General features: G+C 42.5%; 1 protein-coding gene across 1 annotated transcript in view; it reads left to right on the top strand.

The window, feature by feature from the left end:
• Positions 1-20,239, top strand: part of trabd2b (TraB domain containing 2B) — a 59,670-nt gene that overhangs the window by 2,871 nt on the left and 36,560 nt on the right. Inside the window, exon 2 of the mRNA XM_044043462.1 lies at positions 212-781. Within this exon, the coding sequence (XP_043899397.1) occupies positions 212-781 (570 nt within the window). The remainder of the gene's footprint in view (positions 1-211; positions 782-20,239) is intronic.

Below are 20,239 nucleotides of genomic sequence, written 5' to 3'. Positions count from 1 at the left end.
GCACATGCTTTATGCCCACGCTTAACATCTGCTTCTCTGTTTTTGGTGTTGCAGTGTTACAGCGCCACATACAGGCCGGGCATATGTAGTACAGTGTTTGCAAAGTCGCGTTTACGGAAAAGATCATTTTGTCCTGTTTCTGTGTGTATAAGGCCTTTTAATGGGATTTAATTTAACTTTCACTTTTTGTTTTTCCTCCCCTCTGCCACAGCAAAGTGACATGAACTCCTTCCTGTGGACAGTTAAGCGTCCTGCTCCTCATCCACCCTCCTACTTGTTTGGTACCATCCACGTGCCCTACACGCGGGTCTGGGACTTTATTCCCAACAGCACCAAGCAGGCTTTTTATAGCAGCCCCAATGTTTTCTTTGAGCTGGACTTGACTGACCCTCTGACCATCTCTAAGCTGACGAGCTGCCAGCTACTTCCCCACGGGGAGAACCTGCAGACACTTCTACCTCGGGACTTGTACCGTCGCCTCAAACGTCACTTGGACTACGTCAAACACATGATGCCTTACTGGATGACTGCTGACCAGCGTGGCCGTGGCCTGTATGCTGACTACCTGTTCAATGCCATTGCGGGGAACTGGGAGAGGAAAAGGCCTGTGTGGGTGATGCTGATGGTGAACTCGCTGACAGAATGGGATGTCCGGTCCAGGGGGACACCTGTGCTGGACCTGTTCTTGGCTCAAGAAGCTGAGAAGATGGGAAAGAGAACCGGGGCAGTGGAGCGGGTGGAGGAGCAGTGTCACCCCCTTAATGGGCTCAACTTCTCTCAGGTAAGCGGGGTAATATAAATGTATTTTCCCTTCTCATTTTTGCATGTGTGTGTACACAGCTGGAATAACACAAGTCTTTAGTCAAGCCTAGAGGGGCCATAAAAAAATCCTTGGATTGTATATCCTGTATCCTTCTGCTTGTAACAAAGTAGTTTCGAAGAGAAACATGCTAAGCTCTCTAATCCACTGTAAAAATTGAGTGTATGCACACGGATTTTGGGCATTGCACCTCCTTTGGAAGAAACAGGCAGAGCACATGGGACAAGACAATATGAGGAGAAGCAAGGTGCTTAAAACCTGTCCTCTGCAGACAGCTCTACTCTTATGGATGTCCCTCCACCTCACTAAACAAACACACTAAACAGCTGAATCGGAGCAACATATGTCCAGAAAAGATAAGGGAAGTGGAGAAGAGCAGAGGGTTTTCTCTTTCATTCATGTAGCAGACTGACTGTCTGGCGCTCTGTGGCAACACACCACTCCCGCTGTAATCAGAGAATGAATGATGGACAAAATAACCAGATTGCTTGATGAGCAAAACATGTGGGATTGCGTCCATGTCATGCTGAAGATGTTACAGGTCACCTGCAGTGTCACAGAGACTGTGGACTGAGAATATCTTGCACAAATTGGACAGAGCATCCTCATCACAGAAGTGCTCTCTTCAAATATGACCTTTCATCCACATTAGGGAGGAAAACATCTCAGCACATATGTGCGTATTCATAACTGAACCCATGTGCTCTGCGTGCACAGCACAGCACAGCACAGCACACGCGACAGCACACCGTAAGTGTGCAAAGCTCCATACATGCACATTGGCGGTGCACTGCAACAGAATCTGCGAAGGCCTGAGCTTTCATGTGACGGGTCAGAGGCCTCTGGGGCTAATTTGAGAGGCAGTGGGCTCCAGCCTCTCCTTTTTCATCAACACCTCCTAACTACACTGTCAAAGTTGCACCGCATGCCCTGCACATGCCTGAGAGCTTTGCTGCCCCTAGAAATAAGCTCACTGTAAGGTACACTAGGCTTCTTCGTAATGAAGGAGACAAGTGGTAATGTTGTCAGGAAGGCTTTGCAGTTTTCGAAGTCTGCTATTTTCTGTACCGCCGCCATTTTCTTTTTTTATTTTGGTATCCAATTTCAGAAAACGGTATTTATGTTCCTGAAGTACGTCAGTTTGAGTTTTGATCCTCATAATGATCTATTGTCCTTCAGTGAGAAGCTTAGAATGCACTCATGCACTCAATTCACAGTGGACAGTAAAACCTTTACAAGACAGGTGCTCAAATTCAGATAAGAGTTTTTACTGCAGTCAGAATTGGATCATGGATAACTTGAAATTCACCTCTCCGCAGCATGAGCGTTGCTGCACGGAGCTTCCAACCCCCTCAGTTTCAGATATGCATGAAAACAATTCAGAGCTGAACTAAAAATGACATGGAAACCATTATTCTCAATTATAATAATTTGTGATTTAATCTGAACACTATGGTTGATTGGATCCCGCTACGCTTCACTGAAACAGCGATGAGGTCACAGGAGGATGGATGGACAAAATGTCAAAGAGACACCCGTGTGGGTGGGAATCAGTAGAAAGGCAAGTGAGACACCAGAGAGGGACAACGGCAGAGACAGTGACTAGAGAGCAGGGAAAGTGTAAAGACAGTCGTGGGCTTGAAAATACAGGGAGACTGATGTACATTGTCTGCCCTCTAACACTAATCCGAAACATGAGTAATTCTTAAAAGGAGAGTTGGGAAAAGATCCAGACGTATCTGGCCCACATATTATTTGTTCTCAATGAAGAGTAGCTGCTGGCAGTATTCTGTTACTCTGCTCTTAGAAACATAGACACCCTTGATTTATCATCTATGTTGTCATATAAGCAATGTCGTCATAGGCACCTGTGAAAGGAGACCGGCGGTCCTGCGCTGGTTTGTCACGGGAGGACCTGTGACCTCAGAGGATGTTGTTTCTGGATAAAAAGTTGGTGCGGCCAATAAATCAACCTCTGAGAGATGGAAGGTAGAGGTTTTAGTGCAGTGATCTTCTTTTTTTGTAGTGGTGATAGTGTAGGAGGGATGTGAAGTGTGCCAGGACTCTTTTTTAGACCGTTAATGAGACGCTCTGTCTGTCTGAGACCTCTCTACAATCTCTATAATCTGTAATGTCTGATGACAGAGATGTGTGGATGTCTCCGTGCGAGGGAGTTCAGAAGCAGTGGAAACAAAGGCGGGCCATGATGCACGGATGCATGGTTCTTCTCCAGTTCTGTAGACGTTGATGTAGGTTGACAGCTGGCTTGTACCAAAATCTTTGTGAATGCACACAGTTGGAGGCCACTGGGTGCTCGCCGGTTGAAGCTCTACAACCAAAGCCAGAGGAATCCATATGACCGATTATACTTCCTTTTACCACAAGGGGTAATTGCTAAATTACCATTACTTATCAAGCAAATGTATGTGTATGTGTCAATGACCCAAAAGAACCTTTGCTAAAATGTGCTTAAATGGAAACTCATCTCAGCAGTCTCAGCGTCACAGTGGTACAGCAGCGTACCACAGTATGCATGTTATCACAGTATCAAACCCTTGTGGCTTATTTCTACCTAGATACTGTATATTTTTGGAGATAAGATGTGGAACAAAATGGCTTTAGTGCACATTTGCTTTTGGGAAACTTGAGGGCATGGCTGCAGTCTGTGGGCCTCTCTCTCATTCACGCCAAATAAACACCCATATTTATTTTCCCTGGGTCACATTGCAGCTGAGGCCACTGGCCCATGTCAGGGAGAAATCACATCATATCGGTGGCGCCTGTCTCCTGGGCAGGGGTCAAGGGTCATGGTGGGAGGTGGTAGCAGAGCCATGGAGCAGCAGAGCGGTAAGGAGACTGGCAGTCTGGTGGGGTCAGTCTGGGCACCCACACTGCTGAGAAGGCACCCGATCTGATAGAGTGCTGGGCTCAACCACTGCTCAGGTTGGAGCCTCCATCAGCTCGGGCTATTAAACGATTACATTTTAAGTGAAGACAAGTTGAATGGTGAGGTTAGGGTTAAGTTTAGGCCAGTGGTAGTTATGGTTAAGTTTTGATTAACTCTCCAGGAAACGAATGTATGGCAATGTAATGCCATGGAAACCAGACTGTGTGTGTGTGTGTGTTTGTGTGAAATAACTGAATCACAGTACACCTCACTGTTGCTCATAGGCTCGTTATGAAAATGGACACAGTCTGCCAGTTTGAAGAGTAAATCTTAGTGGGACTTAAGGAGCAGTTAGACACCGGGGGACAAATCTGCTGCTTGCAAAAACAACTCTGTTTGAATGAAAGTCAGTGGGAAAAATGAGCCTCCATTTCACTTGATTTATAACATCATTAAATCATTTTCCTGTGACGTTAAAGCTCTCAATCGCCAGTTTTGAAAAATGATTCTCCCATTTAGAAGAAAATTAATGATAACGCAAGGCTTTGTGATTGACAGCTGGTGTCATCCAGTGGGTGCCACAGTTGACACAGCGTCAGTCAAAGGCTTTACAGTCGGTTTTGCCACCTCAGAGCAGACTAGCTAAGGGTTTTTTTTTTGCGATTGCAGCGTTGTGGATGACAGAATGTGGTTTCCTCTCACCAGGAGGGCGTTCTCCTCCTCCTCCTCCTCCAGGTGAAAAGAAACCCGTTTCACTGACAGTCCGATGTGTCTATTTCAATCAGGGCAGCTCCTGTGCCTGTCTCCTTCTGCTGCTGAAGACTTCTGGCTAATGCGTCCTGTCATGTTGACACTGCAGCCCTCTGTGGTAACAGAGGGCACCTTCAGTCCTCGTGATGCAGCCAAAGAATCACAACAATGTTTGTCTTGATGATATAATAGTATGAAATATGATGACATCTAGCTTTTCCACTATACTGTCTATATGAAGCCGTATAATGAGAAGCACATGGCGTTGGAATACCCACCACTGAGTTTACACTTTGTGGTCATAAAGTGAAACTTATGTCTGTCTGGGCCAGAGACACTTTGGACCCACTGTTTCTGTGTTTCCCATACGTCGGTATTTTTTTTTAAGATATCCAGTTTTATTTGTTTTTCGTTTCGCAATTCAGATTGCACGTATTGCACACATACATTTCAAATCTGTGATTTTAAAACAATTTGAAAGTTGTATGCATAAAATACAGCATGTATAGAGTTGGAACATTTTTCTCTGTGTAGCTAGCATAGCAATTATATATTGGATTTACAGTAAGCAGTCAATGTAATTGCGTAGGCCAGTGTTAGTGAACATCTCCACATGCCTTGATTCCCATGTGTTGTATCAAATCATGCAGAATACTGTGTGTTTCTTGGACCCTGTTCACCTAAACAAGACATCTTTAAGGGAGGAATTAAGGAACATCCAACCTTACCGTATCCAAATATTTACATTTCATGATGGTGTGTGAGTTTGGGTTTGAAGGGATGTCTTGGCCAAAGATGAAATGATGGAAAAAGTCATTTGGTGTCTGCTCTTCTTTCCTCTGACCTTCTCGTTCCATTTGGATTTCATTTCAGTTCTTCTTGCTCCCTATCGTTCTCTCTGACATGTCCCAAGACCCTGCTTGTCTCATTGCTAAGCCATTGCTCCTGTGCACTCGTTTACCCATAAACACACAGACACACATACATGGGAAAAAAAGGAGGTGATAGAAGAAGAGGAGAAGGGGAGGAGGAGATTACCTTTAAAGTGTGTTGGTGATGTGTATCCCCTCTTTAAAGCATGACATGTGAGGGTGTTTCACATCTAAGCTATAATTACCTGCACAAATATGTGGAAAACTGCAAGACTATGCGTATCAGGTCGATCATCTGGTTCTGTCGGCAGGCAGACGGCAGTCCCACTGTTGCACTAATGACTTAATAGGCCCCTTAATGACCAAATAGCCCGCTGCCATCCAGAAGCACTTAGACAATTATGTGCTGGCCAGAACACTGCAGACTGAGACGAGATGGAGTGAAGCAGAGAGGCAGATACGGATGTTGAGAAAACAGAACCACTGTGCACTTGACAACTCCATAAATAAATATCAATACCAATTTATTTTTCTTAGTTCATATTTTGAGGGGAAAAAAAATGTTTAAGCTATGATTGAGTTTGATAACAGACAGCAGACAAATGCAAGAATAATGTGTGGCTATAAATAATGTCCCATTTAAACTAAGTGCCACAATGTCAGTGTTATTAAATGGAAAAACGAAGTCAACCCCACTTTCACCACTTATTTGCACTTACACATTTAGTTAAAATTAAAGGTGACAGGTTCACTCACTAACAAAGGGGAAAGCAATCTTGTGTTGATGTATTTTTAAGGTTGCCTTTTTTTTTTTTCACTTTTTTAATCAACAGTGACACATTCATTTGCTCCTCTCGGCTCCTCTATAAACTCCTTGCAATACTGTATCTTCACTCAGTGAATCCAGCAAAGGTCTCATCTCTCATTCCTCTCGAGTACCTGAGAGACTGTCGGTAATGACTCCACCACATTGTCACTGAACTGTGTGCCGCTGGAGCAGTGAGTAAATCGTTTTGCAGGTCAGAGTGCCCTTCCATACTTTACTGTGTCCCTTTTTCCTTCGCCCTCATTCTGCCTGTAGCGTAACAGTCTCATGTCACTTTGAGGGTGCATCTGTAGCTTTGCACTCTGACACATACAGTACACGCTAATTCTGTATGACATACATTATTTGCTCATCACAACAAGGGTATATAGAAGTTGTTTTCTATGGGAAGGCAGGTAGTTTCCAGGAAGGCATGGGGTTAATCTCAGGTTGTAGTGGCCAGAGGCTGATTGATCACAGACAGGAATGTGACCGACTGATTTCCTCAGAGACCCACTTGGCCCCTCTGGAATGTTGTTGTCTTTAGGGACGGTGTTGTTTTATAACCTTTGTTTAACCAGGTTAACCCTTCATGAAACCACTAGATCACTGCACACAGCTGTGATGTACCGTGTGCCTTTCTCTAAATGCTCTCCCAATTTTGACTTTAAAATGGGGCTGAAGTGCATTCATTATCAGTGTATAATGAATCTGCCGCGGTGATATTTTTACAGGTGGAAATGCAGCGTATGACTTTGAACTATCTATGATTTAGCTTTTGTGAAATAATTCCAAATGGAGACATACTTCATATGTAACTGCACTCCAGCAAAAAAAAAAATCTGGCTCACTGTCTCCACTAGTTGCCAATTGTGAAAATAAAAACATTTTTGTATGATGCTGCTGTGTTTTACGTTTGGCAATACAGTAGACGACGTTCTTGTTCCTGGTGGTTTCAGGTGTTGTTAATATTTTGTCATTGTTGTAGAGCTGCAGCAGCAGGGTGCAGTCAGTGTTGTGTGTACATTGTAAATGTGCTTAAAGAAAGAAGCAGCAGGAGAATAAAACAGCAGCCTGTGAATCAAATCAGCATTTTTCCACAAAAACTGCGAGAACAATAAAAGTGAGGCTTAGAGCCAATATAAATATGAATGCTGTTGTTTCTCTGTTGCCATTACATTATGCCCTCAAGTTTAAGCAACAAAAAGTACATTTTAAATTTAAATTTAGGAAAAATATCATGAAAGAAATCAACGCCTGCTGTCTCGGCAACTTGAAGTGAACAGGAGACTGCTGTGTCAAAGTGAAGTATTGTGGTTGATCTACTGAACCACTCTGACCCACTGGCTTTATAACAATGTCACACTGTTTCCTTTGCCACTTGAATTTAAACAAATACAGTTTTAAGGGGCTATCTGAAAAACTATAGTTGTAATTTTGTCTTAAGAGCGAGGTCTGAATAATTCTTAAGAGTGGGGTCATGCTCGAAAACAAGTAGTTTGTGCAATGTCTCACCTGATCTTGTCAAAAAGCAAATGTGTAGAGAACTGTTCTGAATTGTGATATTGTTGAGAAATCCGACAAAAGAGGCTGAGAGCTCAAGAGAAGTGCCAACGCTGGCTCCTCATTCAAATCTTCACATTGCACTGATCACTGTGTGAAGTGGCTTTGAATGGCGGATTGTTGGTTTCAGTAAGGTGTCGACATTTTGCACGAGTTGCTTCGCTGCAGCTACAGCAAGAGCTTTGACTTCTGTCAACAACAGTTAATTGCACAGTAGCCATAAATAACACCTTGCGTTAGTGCTAATAAACGTGGGCTAAGAAACCAGACAGTGCAGTGTATATCAATATTCCCCAGTGTGGGGGAAGATATAAAGACTGCTAGTACACCAAGGCATGCAACTTTGCATTTTGAACAACACTCAGTGCTCCGAGATGAACTCAGCTTCCCAGTCTGCCAGTGGCATCTGCCAAACATACGACCACACCTCTTACACTCCACAGGCCAACCGTCTATAGGTGCCAATAGAACAACAACTGTGTCCGTGTGCATGTATGTGTGTCTTCAACCAGGTTTTTCTGGGAATGAGGCAGCATTAGTGGAGCCCTCTCACTGAACCTGGTTTTAATGTGACCCATGCGGCTTCTCTAGCCCTGCTGCCCTGCATGTCCACTTAACACACTACCCAGTGGACCACTTCAGCTCTGCTTACACTGCCCCTGCACCTCTCACATTTCTATGCCCCCCCTTTCCAAAAAAACATACATGTACATGCTCAAATTCACTGTCACACCATTTATTTGCATTATCCTGAAGGTTAGCTAAAATGCTTTTACTGTTTTTGCTTTTTCATGCAGTCGTTGTCCTGGAAGGTCTTCTTGTCACATATAAGAACGAGTTGATGGAAGGGTTTTCACAATAAAATCTGAAACCGAGACGCACCTATTGGAAAGGTCAGGATAGGTTCAGTATAACGGGGAACTTGATCACTGGTATTGCTTTTGGCCTTGTAAAATTCTAACTGTGTGGCTCACTCATTCGTAAAAATAGGTAGGAGGATTCTGAAGAACTAACAGCAATGGCTGCATTTCTTGTGGCTGCTAAAGACTGTGTGGGCACGGTTTGGTCCCTAAGTCTCAGACGCTTGTGAAAACTGTCAGTTGTAGGTCTTGAAACAATGCTCCTTTCATAAACTTTACTAAACACCACATACATACGATCATTTGTCCTACTTCCCCATTCGTAATCAGGCACACCAACACCCGTTACACACCCTGCCATAAAATGATCTCTTACCAGACGCAAGAAAAAAAGAGGCAGACAGATAAACCTGCATGGAGACAGGCAGGCAAGAAGCAAAGTGGGCAGACAGAGCGTGAAGTGCAGGAATAATGACTACTGGGCAAATGCACAGGCAGGAGAGGAGACAGACAGTCATACACAGACAGGTGGGCAGCCAGGAAAGAAAGACGAGACAGCAGATACACAGGGAAGCGGGAGACGGGCTGTACTACCATTAATAAGACGTCAGACAGATGTGCTGTAGTACCAGTGCACACAGTTTTATAGGGACTGATTACTTTGGAGATAAGTAAAAGCACGAACACAGAATTTTGCAGGTCAGACTCGGCTGAGTCACCAATTTGAAAAATGTTACCATCTGTACAAACCTTCATTCTCCCATTACAGACATGTTCTCAGTCACCCTCCTCTGTTCTCCTGTCTAGTTCCTCCAGTTCAAAGAAAGTGAGATTTAGCTGTGGCTGCACAGCATACTGACACATCCGTTTGTGTTGCTCAACACCACACCACCTTTTAATCTGGATTAAAACAGCAAAGTGTCTGACTATTATATAAAAACTTAGCCCAGCTAATCGTCTGGTTTGGAAACAGGCCTCATGTTTCTAAAGCCTTCATCAAAGTCATTCAGCCCCCCGGTCAATACATTTGTTCTACCACAGTGAGCACTCGGTAGCTCATGGGATCATTTGAGCATTTAGGCCTTTGTTTTACCTTTTTAAATTAGAGTTCCCACAGCTTTCTCTGATCCGAGGGACTTGGTTGCCCCATCCTTGCCCTCTGGATGACCCCATCCCTCCAGCTACAGCACCAATACCTCCATTCACCCCCTATCCCCCCACCCCTGTGCAGCTAAAACATTCCAGTTCCCCCTTAAGGCAGCAGCCAGTTGGTTCAGATGTAGTTTCAATAAGACGAGCCATTTAATATGAATGGATGAAGATTGTTGTTTTTTAACACTATAGATGAGTCTACTTTTTTTTAACGAGGGCCAGATTTGATAATGTGAAGATGTACAGGGGCCAGTGGTCACTTCAGACCAGTGTCAGTAACTTTTACATACTAATGCAAAACGTCTGACTGTTATAGGTGGATTTCAAACACAGGGCTAAATAATACATTATAAAACTGATTGGCCCATGGGCCAGACTTTGGACATGTCTCTACTGTATCAGAACACACAGACACAATTTACTGGACTCTTTGTCAGTGTTTCTGTTGTCCTATTTGACACAAAAGGCATGACAAGAATGTTAAAAGTGGCTGACCTGCTGTTACCGGATAAATCCTTACCATGAAAAGAAAGTGAAAAAATCTGTGGATTATGATTATGGGACAGGCAGAAGAATAGGGTAGAAAGAGCAGAATAGCCCTCATGCACGACTCTCAGGCGGAATGGGAAAGAGAGGAAAAATATAAAAGCCCTACTTGGAAGTTTAGTGGAGAGAGCAAAAGCAACAATAACTCAGGAAATCTTTCACACTTTCCACTCAACAGTTTTCTCTGTGCCAAAATACAAAAGAAAACAATAATCCAAAAAAAACAAAACAAAGGTTGCTTCTATGAAGTTTATCTCCCTTTTCTTTTTTGTTTAGTGTGAGCTTTTCACCCCCCCCTCCCCCGCACACTCACATCATGGTCAATTTCACCTGTCATTCAGCAGAGCAGAGTTTTTCCAACGCAGTGCCTCTACCTCTCCTAAGGCATACACTCTCTTGGCGTCCACTGGAACAGTTTAAATATAATATCAAACACATGGCAGAGTTTATGGAAGGTAAATGAGATGAGAAATCAAATTGACTTAGAGAGTCCTCGTGGGACTGAGGTCTCCAAGGGGTGCTGTTGTTTAGGGAGAGCCTAAATGATGGGCAGCTATAATTAAGGCCACAGACTGTGAGTGGGACAGAGATTGGATAAATGACAGAGTCAGCATGAGAAGGAAAATGGGAGTGACAATTAAGGAGTGAACATGATGTAGAAGTTTAGAAAGAGGTACTCGCTGTGGGTGGTTTTCTGATTTTTTCTCGTCTTCTTTTTCATTCTCTCTTGTGGGTGTGCATCATGTGACCATGTGTAATTGGCCTGTGGTCACACCAGAGTTATGCAAACAGATTAGCAAGGAAACATGTCAGCCTGAGGGGTGACTGAAGTGAATGTGTGTGTTGTGTGACTCACACATGAAGTTGTGTGGGAAATGGTTTGATGGACTCAAACCTGCATTAACGGTGAACTGGACAAAATCATTTGTTTGCGGTGGCTGCATGTCGACAGGTCATCTTTCTGCTCAGTGACACAGGTGTTTTGAGCACAGAAACCATGCAAAGTCTACAATCCTTCATTTGTATTATAGTAAATCATATTTTCATTGTATTCGTGTGTTTCAGAGGTTCTGTGTGGTTTAAGGACATTTGAGGACACAAACTTTGGTTTAAAGCCTGGCTAAAGCTATTGCTCCACTGCACGCACTGAATGGGTAATGACGTGTGCATGAACCATGCACACATAAAAAAAAAAGATGTTTTCAAAAACAATGGACTTTTCTGAACTGTTTCTCGAAATGATCTTAACGTTTTGAACAGCTGTTGCAAAAGCTGAAAAGTGCAATTTGGACAAGACACTCACAGCTGGAGCAGTTTGCTGAGGAAGTGTGTGCCAAACTACCTGTTGACAAGTGTCATTGGGAGTTACAGAGATGGCAGTGATTGCTGCTAACAGTTCTGCAATTAAATATAAAATGTATAATATAATATAAGGTTAAGGCTACAAACATGCCATTTCCATTAGTTTTATTGATTGAGTCCAATCAAAAATCTAAAGCAAAGTCTCATTTGTGTTAAACATAGAACAAATAAGAGTAAGACGAGAAGACACATAGTCAATAGCTGATCATTTATAACATACATTTTGGAAATGGGGATAAATAACTATCGTGGGTAAACAACATATGCTAACTACAAATTATTAAAAATAAAACTTGTGGTTTCATTGGGACTAAAAGTTGGACTCCCTGAACTGTTTCCTGGCAATGGCTAATGAGTTTTGTGATTCCTGTGAAGGTATTCAGAAACCCCAGAAAGTCATAATGAAAAATAGGCAAATTAAATATTTACGACTGATATAAGGGCAGCAGTCAACATTTGAATTGTAAAAATGTAACAGTCAGCCTTTAAATAAGAGAAACTGTCTCGCTAAGATAAAATATAGCACCGCTCTCAGCTAATGTTTGCTCTGGGAACAGACAGATGCTGCACAAGTGGACATTCCTGGAGCTGAGCTGAGGAGACAGACAATCAGAGAGTGTCGGAGAGAATAAGAGCCAGGAAGACATCTCGTGTACATACTGTACGAGCTTTCAGATATGTGAGTTTAACTTGGCTCCAGAAAGTCAGTGTGTAATGCCCCTGTCAGCGCTGTGCCAGACCACCTGCCTTTACTACTAAAACATCCCATAGTAAACCACCCAAGCTGGATGGCAAATACATTTTGACCTGACATACTTCAGCCCTCATAGTGTCAAGTCTTTGTTTTGATTGCATGATTTAAAAATGACTAAACTGACTTTTAGTGATATTTGTGTTGTTATTTGTGTTGTTATTCCTGCTTTAAACGACTCAACTTTAAACTAAATATGTAAGAACAAATTCATTTTACTATTAATGAATGCATGATTATGGATTGAATGAAGCTTGCAAAGCAATAGTGAAAGTGAAGAACTCGTAAAAATGTACTAGCATTTAATTGTGGATTGTCAGTAGAATTACAATAAAGTTTATTATTTTATAATCAAGCCCTAGTTATAACTTTTTTCTTTTTTATTAAAAATGAAAAAGACGTTTTAATGTCAGAACTGGTTCAGCAATCATCACATACAAGCTTTAAAATCACTATACAGTTGTCGAACTTTTGTCAAGGAAGGCCATAGACTTAGAAAACCATTGGTATGAAGTATTTCTTTTAGAATATAGGCCTCTCAAATTATAAACAGAATCATATTTTAATCTTGTTTAAAGGATAGGAGTGGTCCTACATTCAGTTTGTAAAGAACTTCTAAGTGGAGGTTTTGGCTGCTGCAGAATTTGACTTTGTTGCAGCGAAGGGCCACGCAAAGATGTTTCCTTGTCTCTGGTCCTTGATTGAGATGGCCCCCATGTCCGGTGTCATGCTGGAACATTGCAGAATATTATACTGTTAAAATCATGGAGCAGTGTGAGCCAAGCCATGCTCTGGATCAACTTAAAAAGAAAAATCATGTTTTTGACAGATTTTTCTGCGGCTGATTCTGTCAGGTAATCGTGTCAATGCCTCAGACGGCCGACAGAAGCCCGACAGAAATGCATGACTTTGTTGACAGGCAAAACACAGATCTTTGTGTAATGGAAACACAAGTCTATTTTATCTGCCTGCCAAAGTACAAAGGGGAGAGTTCAGAAGGTACACAGAGCAAGACAGACAAGTTGAAGAGGCCAGGCCTCCTAAAAAGCCTCTGTAGTTAGCTGTGGTGATAGCCAACCTAAGCACTTGAGAGCAGTGTGAATGGCTTTTTAATGCCCACTAACAGCCGGAGTAGTTAGTTATGGGAGCGATGGATAAAGCAATACGCTGAATGATAGATGAGCTGGAGAAAAATATGAGATTGATGACAATATTTGGACAAGCGGTCCCAGATGACATTACTGCAACACCACTGCCCTCACTACAGGCTTTTCATGGCAGCAGGACTCAAGTAGGCACAAGGTTCCATACTGTTCTTAATCCCAACTATAACGGCTGTGGTCTTTTTTTCTGACTCCAGACTCATTCATTTTGTAGTCTCAATGTTTTCCTTGAGGTTTTGTTATCCTGCCTAAGACTGACACAAATTAAGTCTCGGTTATGTGGAAATCACGGAGGTAATTGCCATCATTGCTCCAGTCTCCAGCTGGCTACTGATTATACACTGACTCAAATAGCAATTCAATGCTTTAGAGAAACGCTATCCAATACAAGTATTATAAAAAGAATCCAGTGTACTATCAATAACGACGCCTGACCAATGTGCACGCCATTGCGGAAATACTCAGAAGGAAGACTTGCCTCCATCTTGACTTGGACTTCGGTCTCATCTTGCTCTCGATCATAAGTAAAGCAGTGATTTATTGAGTTTGACTTCAGCTGCCTCCGCTCAGCATGGAACATGTGTTAATGTGTCTGTAGACAAAGTTAGAGAAGTTATCAGAAGATAACTGACTTTTTTTTTTTTTTCTCTGGTGAGTTCAGTCCGTAAGCCTGTGAACATTAGTGACTTGAACAACTGAGGGCAAAAGCCCCATGAAGCACTGCATCTGTGTGCTTCTATCAACTGCTGCTGCTATTTGTGCTTCTGTGTACATGAGTAGATGACTGTGGAGTCTCCCTGGAAGAAACAGGCACATACTGTATAAAAAGATGTTACCTTTGACCCTGACTAATATAATTCTCCATGGTGGTTTACTTCTACAAATAGTACAGTGTGTAATTTGTGTGGTCTGTCCCTCGTTGCATGTAATGGATTAGTTTTGTGCTTATCGCAGAGGGAATAATGTTGTAAGAAACTAGCCAGGTCATAAAGTACATAAACTTTGCTATCTTACCTCAGCCCGGCTGCTGTTTACATAAATTGGCCATGGACTCAAACAAAAGCTGGAAAACTCCCAGGGAACCAGGGGAAGGGAAGAAAAGAATGATGAGAGGGGAAGAGACAGGGAAGCACAACAGGCCACGGTGAAAGACGAGATGGAAAACACACCGAGATTAAAAGGATCCTTTTAATTTCATGGTTTCATGGAGTGGTCTACTGACAGTATGTGATCACCTCAAAGCTTTGTGAGCAAACCTAATGAGCTATTAAAAATACCAGTTTGTGGAACTTTTTGCATGGACTTGTATCCTAAAATTTAACTGAAGAAAAACTCCATTCAGAAAACTATAAAGAATTCCTGTTGACTGTCCTTATAAAATCTGAAGCGATCTGTTGCCAGAAGGGAGAGACCAAACCCTGAATTGCTAAATACCCAAAGCAGTGAACCGCCCCAACCACACTCCACAGTCTGTGATGGATTATTTATCTGCAGCATCTATGATAAAAGAAAAGAATCACTAAGTGTGAAGTCTGTTATTGGTCAGCGAGATGTTCCAAGGATTCCATCCACCCTCACTTGGGCTAACATGGGATTGTGTAGAAAGAGGAGACAGGGGTTCTTGGTGGGGAAGGTGCCAGGTTTTTGAGAAATCTCTGGGCATCTGTGTTGAAATGGTGGGAGCTCCCTTCCACTGAAGCAATTTTCTCACTTTCTTGCTTATCTTGGATCCGTTTTCTGCCTTCAGTGCCGCCAGTGATTGTGGATGAAATCATGTTGAGCAATGTCTGCTTTGGGCTCAATTTTTCTTGGGGCAGCACTGCCCACCCAGAAGAACATGCTGATCTTTCGCTCGTCTCAAACAGCAACGCTAGTCTACTTTCCCTCCCAAAGAAACACAAATAAATCCCTTTTAATCAGTCACAGGTTCTTCCGAGGCTGATTTGGAAGGAATGTAATTGAAACTAAAGGTAACATTATTCATGAGGTACATGCGCTTTGTAAAGCTTGATTTCAAGCTCTAGGGTGAGCTCACAACAGTTTAGATGAAGACACGATTATTCAAGGCAATATGAAGGAATGCTTTGAAATGTCTTTCAAACACTCTCTGTGAACTGCACATCTCATGCAGCATGGGAAATAATTTAGCACATGATGAAATGCAAATTCTCCAACATTATGAGATATCCTTGGCTCTCACTTCCTGTCTGTCTTATTTCTTCGCCGCTTTCCTCTCTGCATTGGCTTCTGTCGCTCTCTGGAAGTGCATGGGGGTGGGGGGGGGTCCTGAGTTCAGGTCCTCTGAAAGCGGATCCAAACCGCGTGCTAACAAGAATGCCGGGCCTAACAGGGACTGACAGCTCATTGCACTGAGAACTGCTGCATGCACATATATATATATGTATGTGTGTGTATGTGCATGTGTGTGTGTGTGTGTGGGTTGGGAGTAGGTGTCAGAGCGTGCCAAACGTCTGTGTGCATTTATTATGAGAAGGCAAACATCCCCGGTTAGACGTAATAACTCAATAATAACATATTTTCTCACACACACACGCATGCAGGAATGCGCCCACTTAAAATGAGAGTTAAATTGCACTCAAACACACACAAACACGCTGTTTAAATACATCATTCAGTCAGCTATTATAACCTCTAAAGGAATACGAATGGAAAATACTGAACCGCGGCCATAAGCAACAGCTTTCTCTGCTCGTATATTTGGGCTCAGATAAAAATCAGATGGGTCACAGGTTCAGGGAGGAGAGACATGAAGAAGAATAAAACAGGTGTTAAATCAGACGGAAGGCTGTGGGGTCAGCGTTAGACACAGGAGACGAAAAAGTGTTGAGGAGAAATTGTCCAGGGGAAAACAAGACAGCGAGAGAAGGAGGGATAGAATGACTGAGAGCGAGATGGAGATACAGGCAGCCAAGAGGGTCAAGCTGAGAGCGAGGGAACAGTCAGACGTTTTCAGATGAAAGGAATCCAACCAATCCCCTCAATGATAAACATGTGTCTGTGTCACCCATCCCAGGACTCTGCTCTCGCGTGTCTGCGTGTGTGTGTGTGTGTGTGTGTGTAAGAGAAAGAGAGGGATAGACAGCGTGTGTATGTGATTGTCTGCATTGTTACTGACACGTTGACTGCCGACACTGACAGTGCACATGTTGATATACATTTACATACACACACTGACACCTCATCCACCATTTCAGCAACAGAAGGGGGAAACACCCTGTGTGAGTGTTAACTGACACAAACCATAACACACTGCACACACACACACACACACAGAGCACTGGAGCCAGATAACAAAGCACTGCGTCTCCTCTCAAGTCTGCTTTTCTTGTCACCTTCAGCCTGTCCTCACCTGCACTCTCAATCAGTAAACAAAATAAAGTGAGCAGCGTATTAAACTGTGGCTATTCCTTTCAATACCACTACTACTTGGATACATCTGTATCAGTATAATTTGTCATATACTGTATATATATATATATATATATATACTGTATATATATATATATATAAAACATCCCCTATAGTTTCTGAGCTGAAATCCTATCCATAAACCGAAATCTGAAATCTGATCGACACTGATATGTGTATTTGGTAAAAAATATGCTAAAGAAACAGATTTATTGTACAATTAAGTGTATTTCTATTTATGCATTTACTGATATTAGTGAGATAGATCCCATCAACATAAAGTTTCATGAAAAGCACATTTGGGTTTTGTGTACCATGTTCTCTTACTAAACCTAAGCAGTTGGGTGTTTTGCAAAAGCCTAATAGTGGATTTTGAAACTTTGAGTAAAACCGTAAAGTCACAATTAAAAGGCGAAAAAAAAGAGGATAAGAAAGACAACATTGCATCTTTTATGTTTCCTTTTTCACAATGCACCAATGTTTGAGCTCCGTTCACATCTCGTAAAATATTCTTAACATGTTCGTGTGACAAATTGTGGTCAGACAATAAAGATTCGAACAAGTATTTGAACGATAACTGTCCTCGAACGATAATGTCGTTAACCTGACACCAGTCAAAGCCAGTCCCCACAATCAAATTTTTTTGGGTGTTTTTTTTGTGCTTCCTCAGTTTGAATCTTTCCTCTTGAACACAAAAAGTGTTCAAAATCATGTTTTACATCATTACCATCAGTCATTCAGTCATTCAGTCAGTCAGACCCTGGCAGTAAAAGTTTCACCCCCTGAGAGATGGGGGTTGAGAGGAGGGCCTCTGTGGCTCTCTGTTGACTCACCCACCTTCTTGGAGTGTTGCCATGGCCACTGCCAGTCTGGCCTGAATTGAACCAGGTGGGGGTGTATATGCAGACAGAGTGAGCAGGGGGTCAGGGGGGGAGAGGAAATGAGGTGGAGTGAGGGAGATGGTGAGCTGAGGAGAGGAGGAAGAATAGAGAGAAACCCAGAGAGAGAGAGAGAGTGTGTGTGTGTGAGAGAGAGAGGGAGACCTTTGTTTTGGTGGGGTAAACATTCTCCAGCTTGTAGCTGCTGTTCAAAAGGTTACTGCAAACATCAGTGTTTGTCTGTGGGACATTTGTGTTCATCTGTAATTTCATTTTTTTGGTGCATGAACCCTGTTGTTTATACCATTGTTTATTTAATTGTGTCTTACTTCTTACAACAATGGCTGTGGTGAACAAGGCATTTATATGCGAGAGCTGTAGAGTACTACCATTATTCTCTCTTTTTGTGTGTGTGTGTGTGTGTGTGTGTGCATGTATGCGGCGCCATTAAAACCATGGCTACTCACCCCTAACCACACTTTGATGATTGGGTCATCGGCACACACTCATGCATGCAGGAGAACACATAAACACTCACACAGAGACTGTGGCGCTGCTTGAAGTGACTCCTCTGTTGACTTTGACAGATATTGTTTTCAGTGACCCTTGAGTCAACAACATTGTGTCTGTGTGTGTGTGTGTGAGACACATGACAATCTTTTTCAAGGAAGCACAGTGGAGCCTCAGCCTGGTGCTAAATCAATAGTACTCTAGTAAAATCCCAGTGTTAATTAAGATAGGCTTTGGCCCGGCAGGGAATGTGGTGAGATGGACAGAACTTAGAAACGGAGAAAAACTCCCATTTGTGCCACCAGTAATATGCATACAGATAGACAAGGGGTATAGAGAAGCCATTCTTCGTTTTCCTCTCAGTGCACAAAGATATGGTTCAGACGAGCAGTTTGTCCAAACACTAGTCCGCTGTACACCACAGAGAGATCAAATCACATCTCACAATAAAAACTAAATGAACAGTTCTGTAATCTCAAAGCAACTTTGACAGGAGATTGTTTCCTCTGTGGTGAGACTTGACTTATTAATCCGAGGAATGTGCATGTTTGTGTTTTTGCACGTGTCCGTGTGGGACTTGTATTTGTATTGTGTGTATTTGTGTTTGTTTGTGCGTCTGTGGCTCTACAGAGAGCGTAGTGTGTGATTGGGGAGCGAAGCTTTTAATACAGCCACACCATGCAAAGTGTATGTTGTTAAATATCAGGGGCCACTTAAAGATACTGCAAATCATGTGAAATTGATATCGCCGTAATGATCCTTTCCCCAGGTCACTTCCTGGCAAGTGATTTTTTTTGTGCCGATGTTGTCGACTGACCTCTGCTTGTTTATAGTAGAGTTTTGAGCAGCTGTTTCCTCTTGTTCTGGAAACAGAACAAGATGTAATATAATAATGAATACACAATTCCCTTCCTCTGTATCAGAAAAAGAGAACAAAATAATAATAAAAAAAAAAACAATGTTCTATTCTAGTTGGATACAAATCCACATTCACATTTATTGTCATTTCTGCTGCTCATTATTTTTGCTGAGGTTTTGTTCTTTGCCTTCCACCAAACACAAACTGCCTGCGTTGTAATCTTGTTTATCCAGGACTCCGCTCGTCTGCTTCAACATTCCCTCTCCATGAGTGTGGCCTTTTTTTAATGATTTGCGGCCCATTTAAAGCCACAATCCTGTGATCTGTTGGTCAGGGCGACCACAAACCCTCAGTACGGCTGACATAGTCTGCCCTTGAGCCGCTGCGGGCGGCTCAGAGAAGAGCGCACACACACACACACACGAGACAGGGGAAAAAAAGCACATAAACACAGATGTACAGGCTCATATGTACAACTCACACCTACTGATCGCACATACACACACGTATGCGTCTTTCCCACAGACCGATCCCCTCTGTCTGTGCTGAGCTGTGGTCCAAACCCAATGTTTTCCTTAATAGAGTGTATGGGTGCTAAAACTATTAGAGGCAGCAATCATAGTCTTAATCGTATTGGATTTCTTCATACCAAGCACTTTGGAAGTATGGAAGTGCATACGAATGTCTGTGCCTCACAGAAACGCAAGTAAGCAAGAAAGAAAAGGGTTGTTTTTAAGGGCATCTCATCAAGCGTCTGCCAAAATTTGAGGGTGTTGTATAATGCCCATCTTTGTCCCTAAGTACTGCTGTATTTGTACATAGACTGTGTTGTGTAATTAAGAAAGAGGACAAACAAACAGAAAGGCAGATAAATAGACAACACAGAGATAAAGAAGAACAGCCAAGAATGTGACGGAGCAAAATAAAAATGGAAGTATTTACTCTTTACAAAGGGATAAATAAATGTGCAAACCAGACGCGCTCAAATAGGATGCCGTACATAACATGCACATTTTGATTCACACAGCTGCC

Source organism: Solea senegalensis, linkage group LG14, assembly GCF_019176455.1.
Source record: "Solea senegalensis isolate Sse05_10M linkage group LG14, IFAPA_SoseM_1, whole genome shotgun sequence".
In the NCBI taxonomy this organism is placed as follows: Eukaryota; Metazoa; Chordata; class Actinopteri; order Pleuronectiformes; family Soleidae; genus Solea; species Solea senegalensis.
Note: the sequence above shows the minus strand (reverse complement) of the source record. Positions and strands in the feature narration are given on the sequence as shown.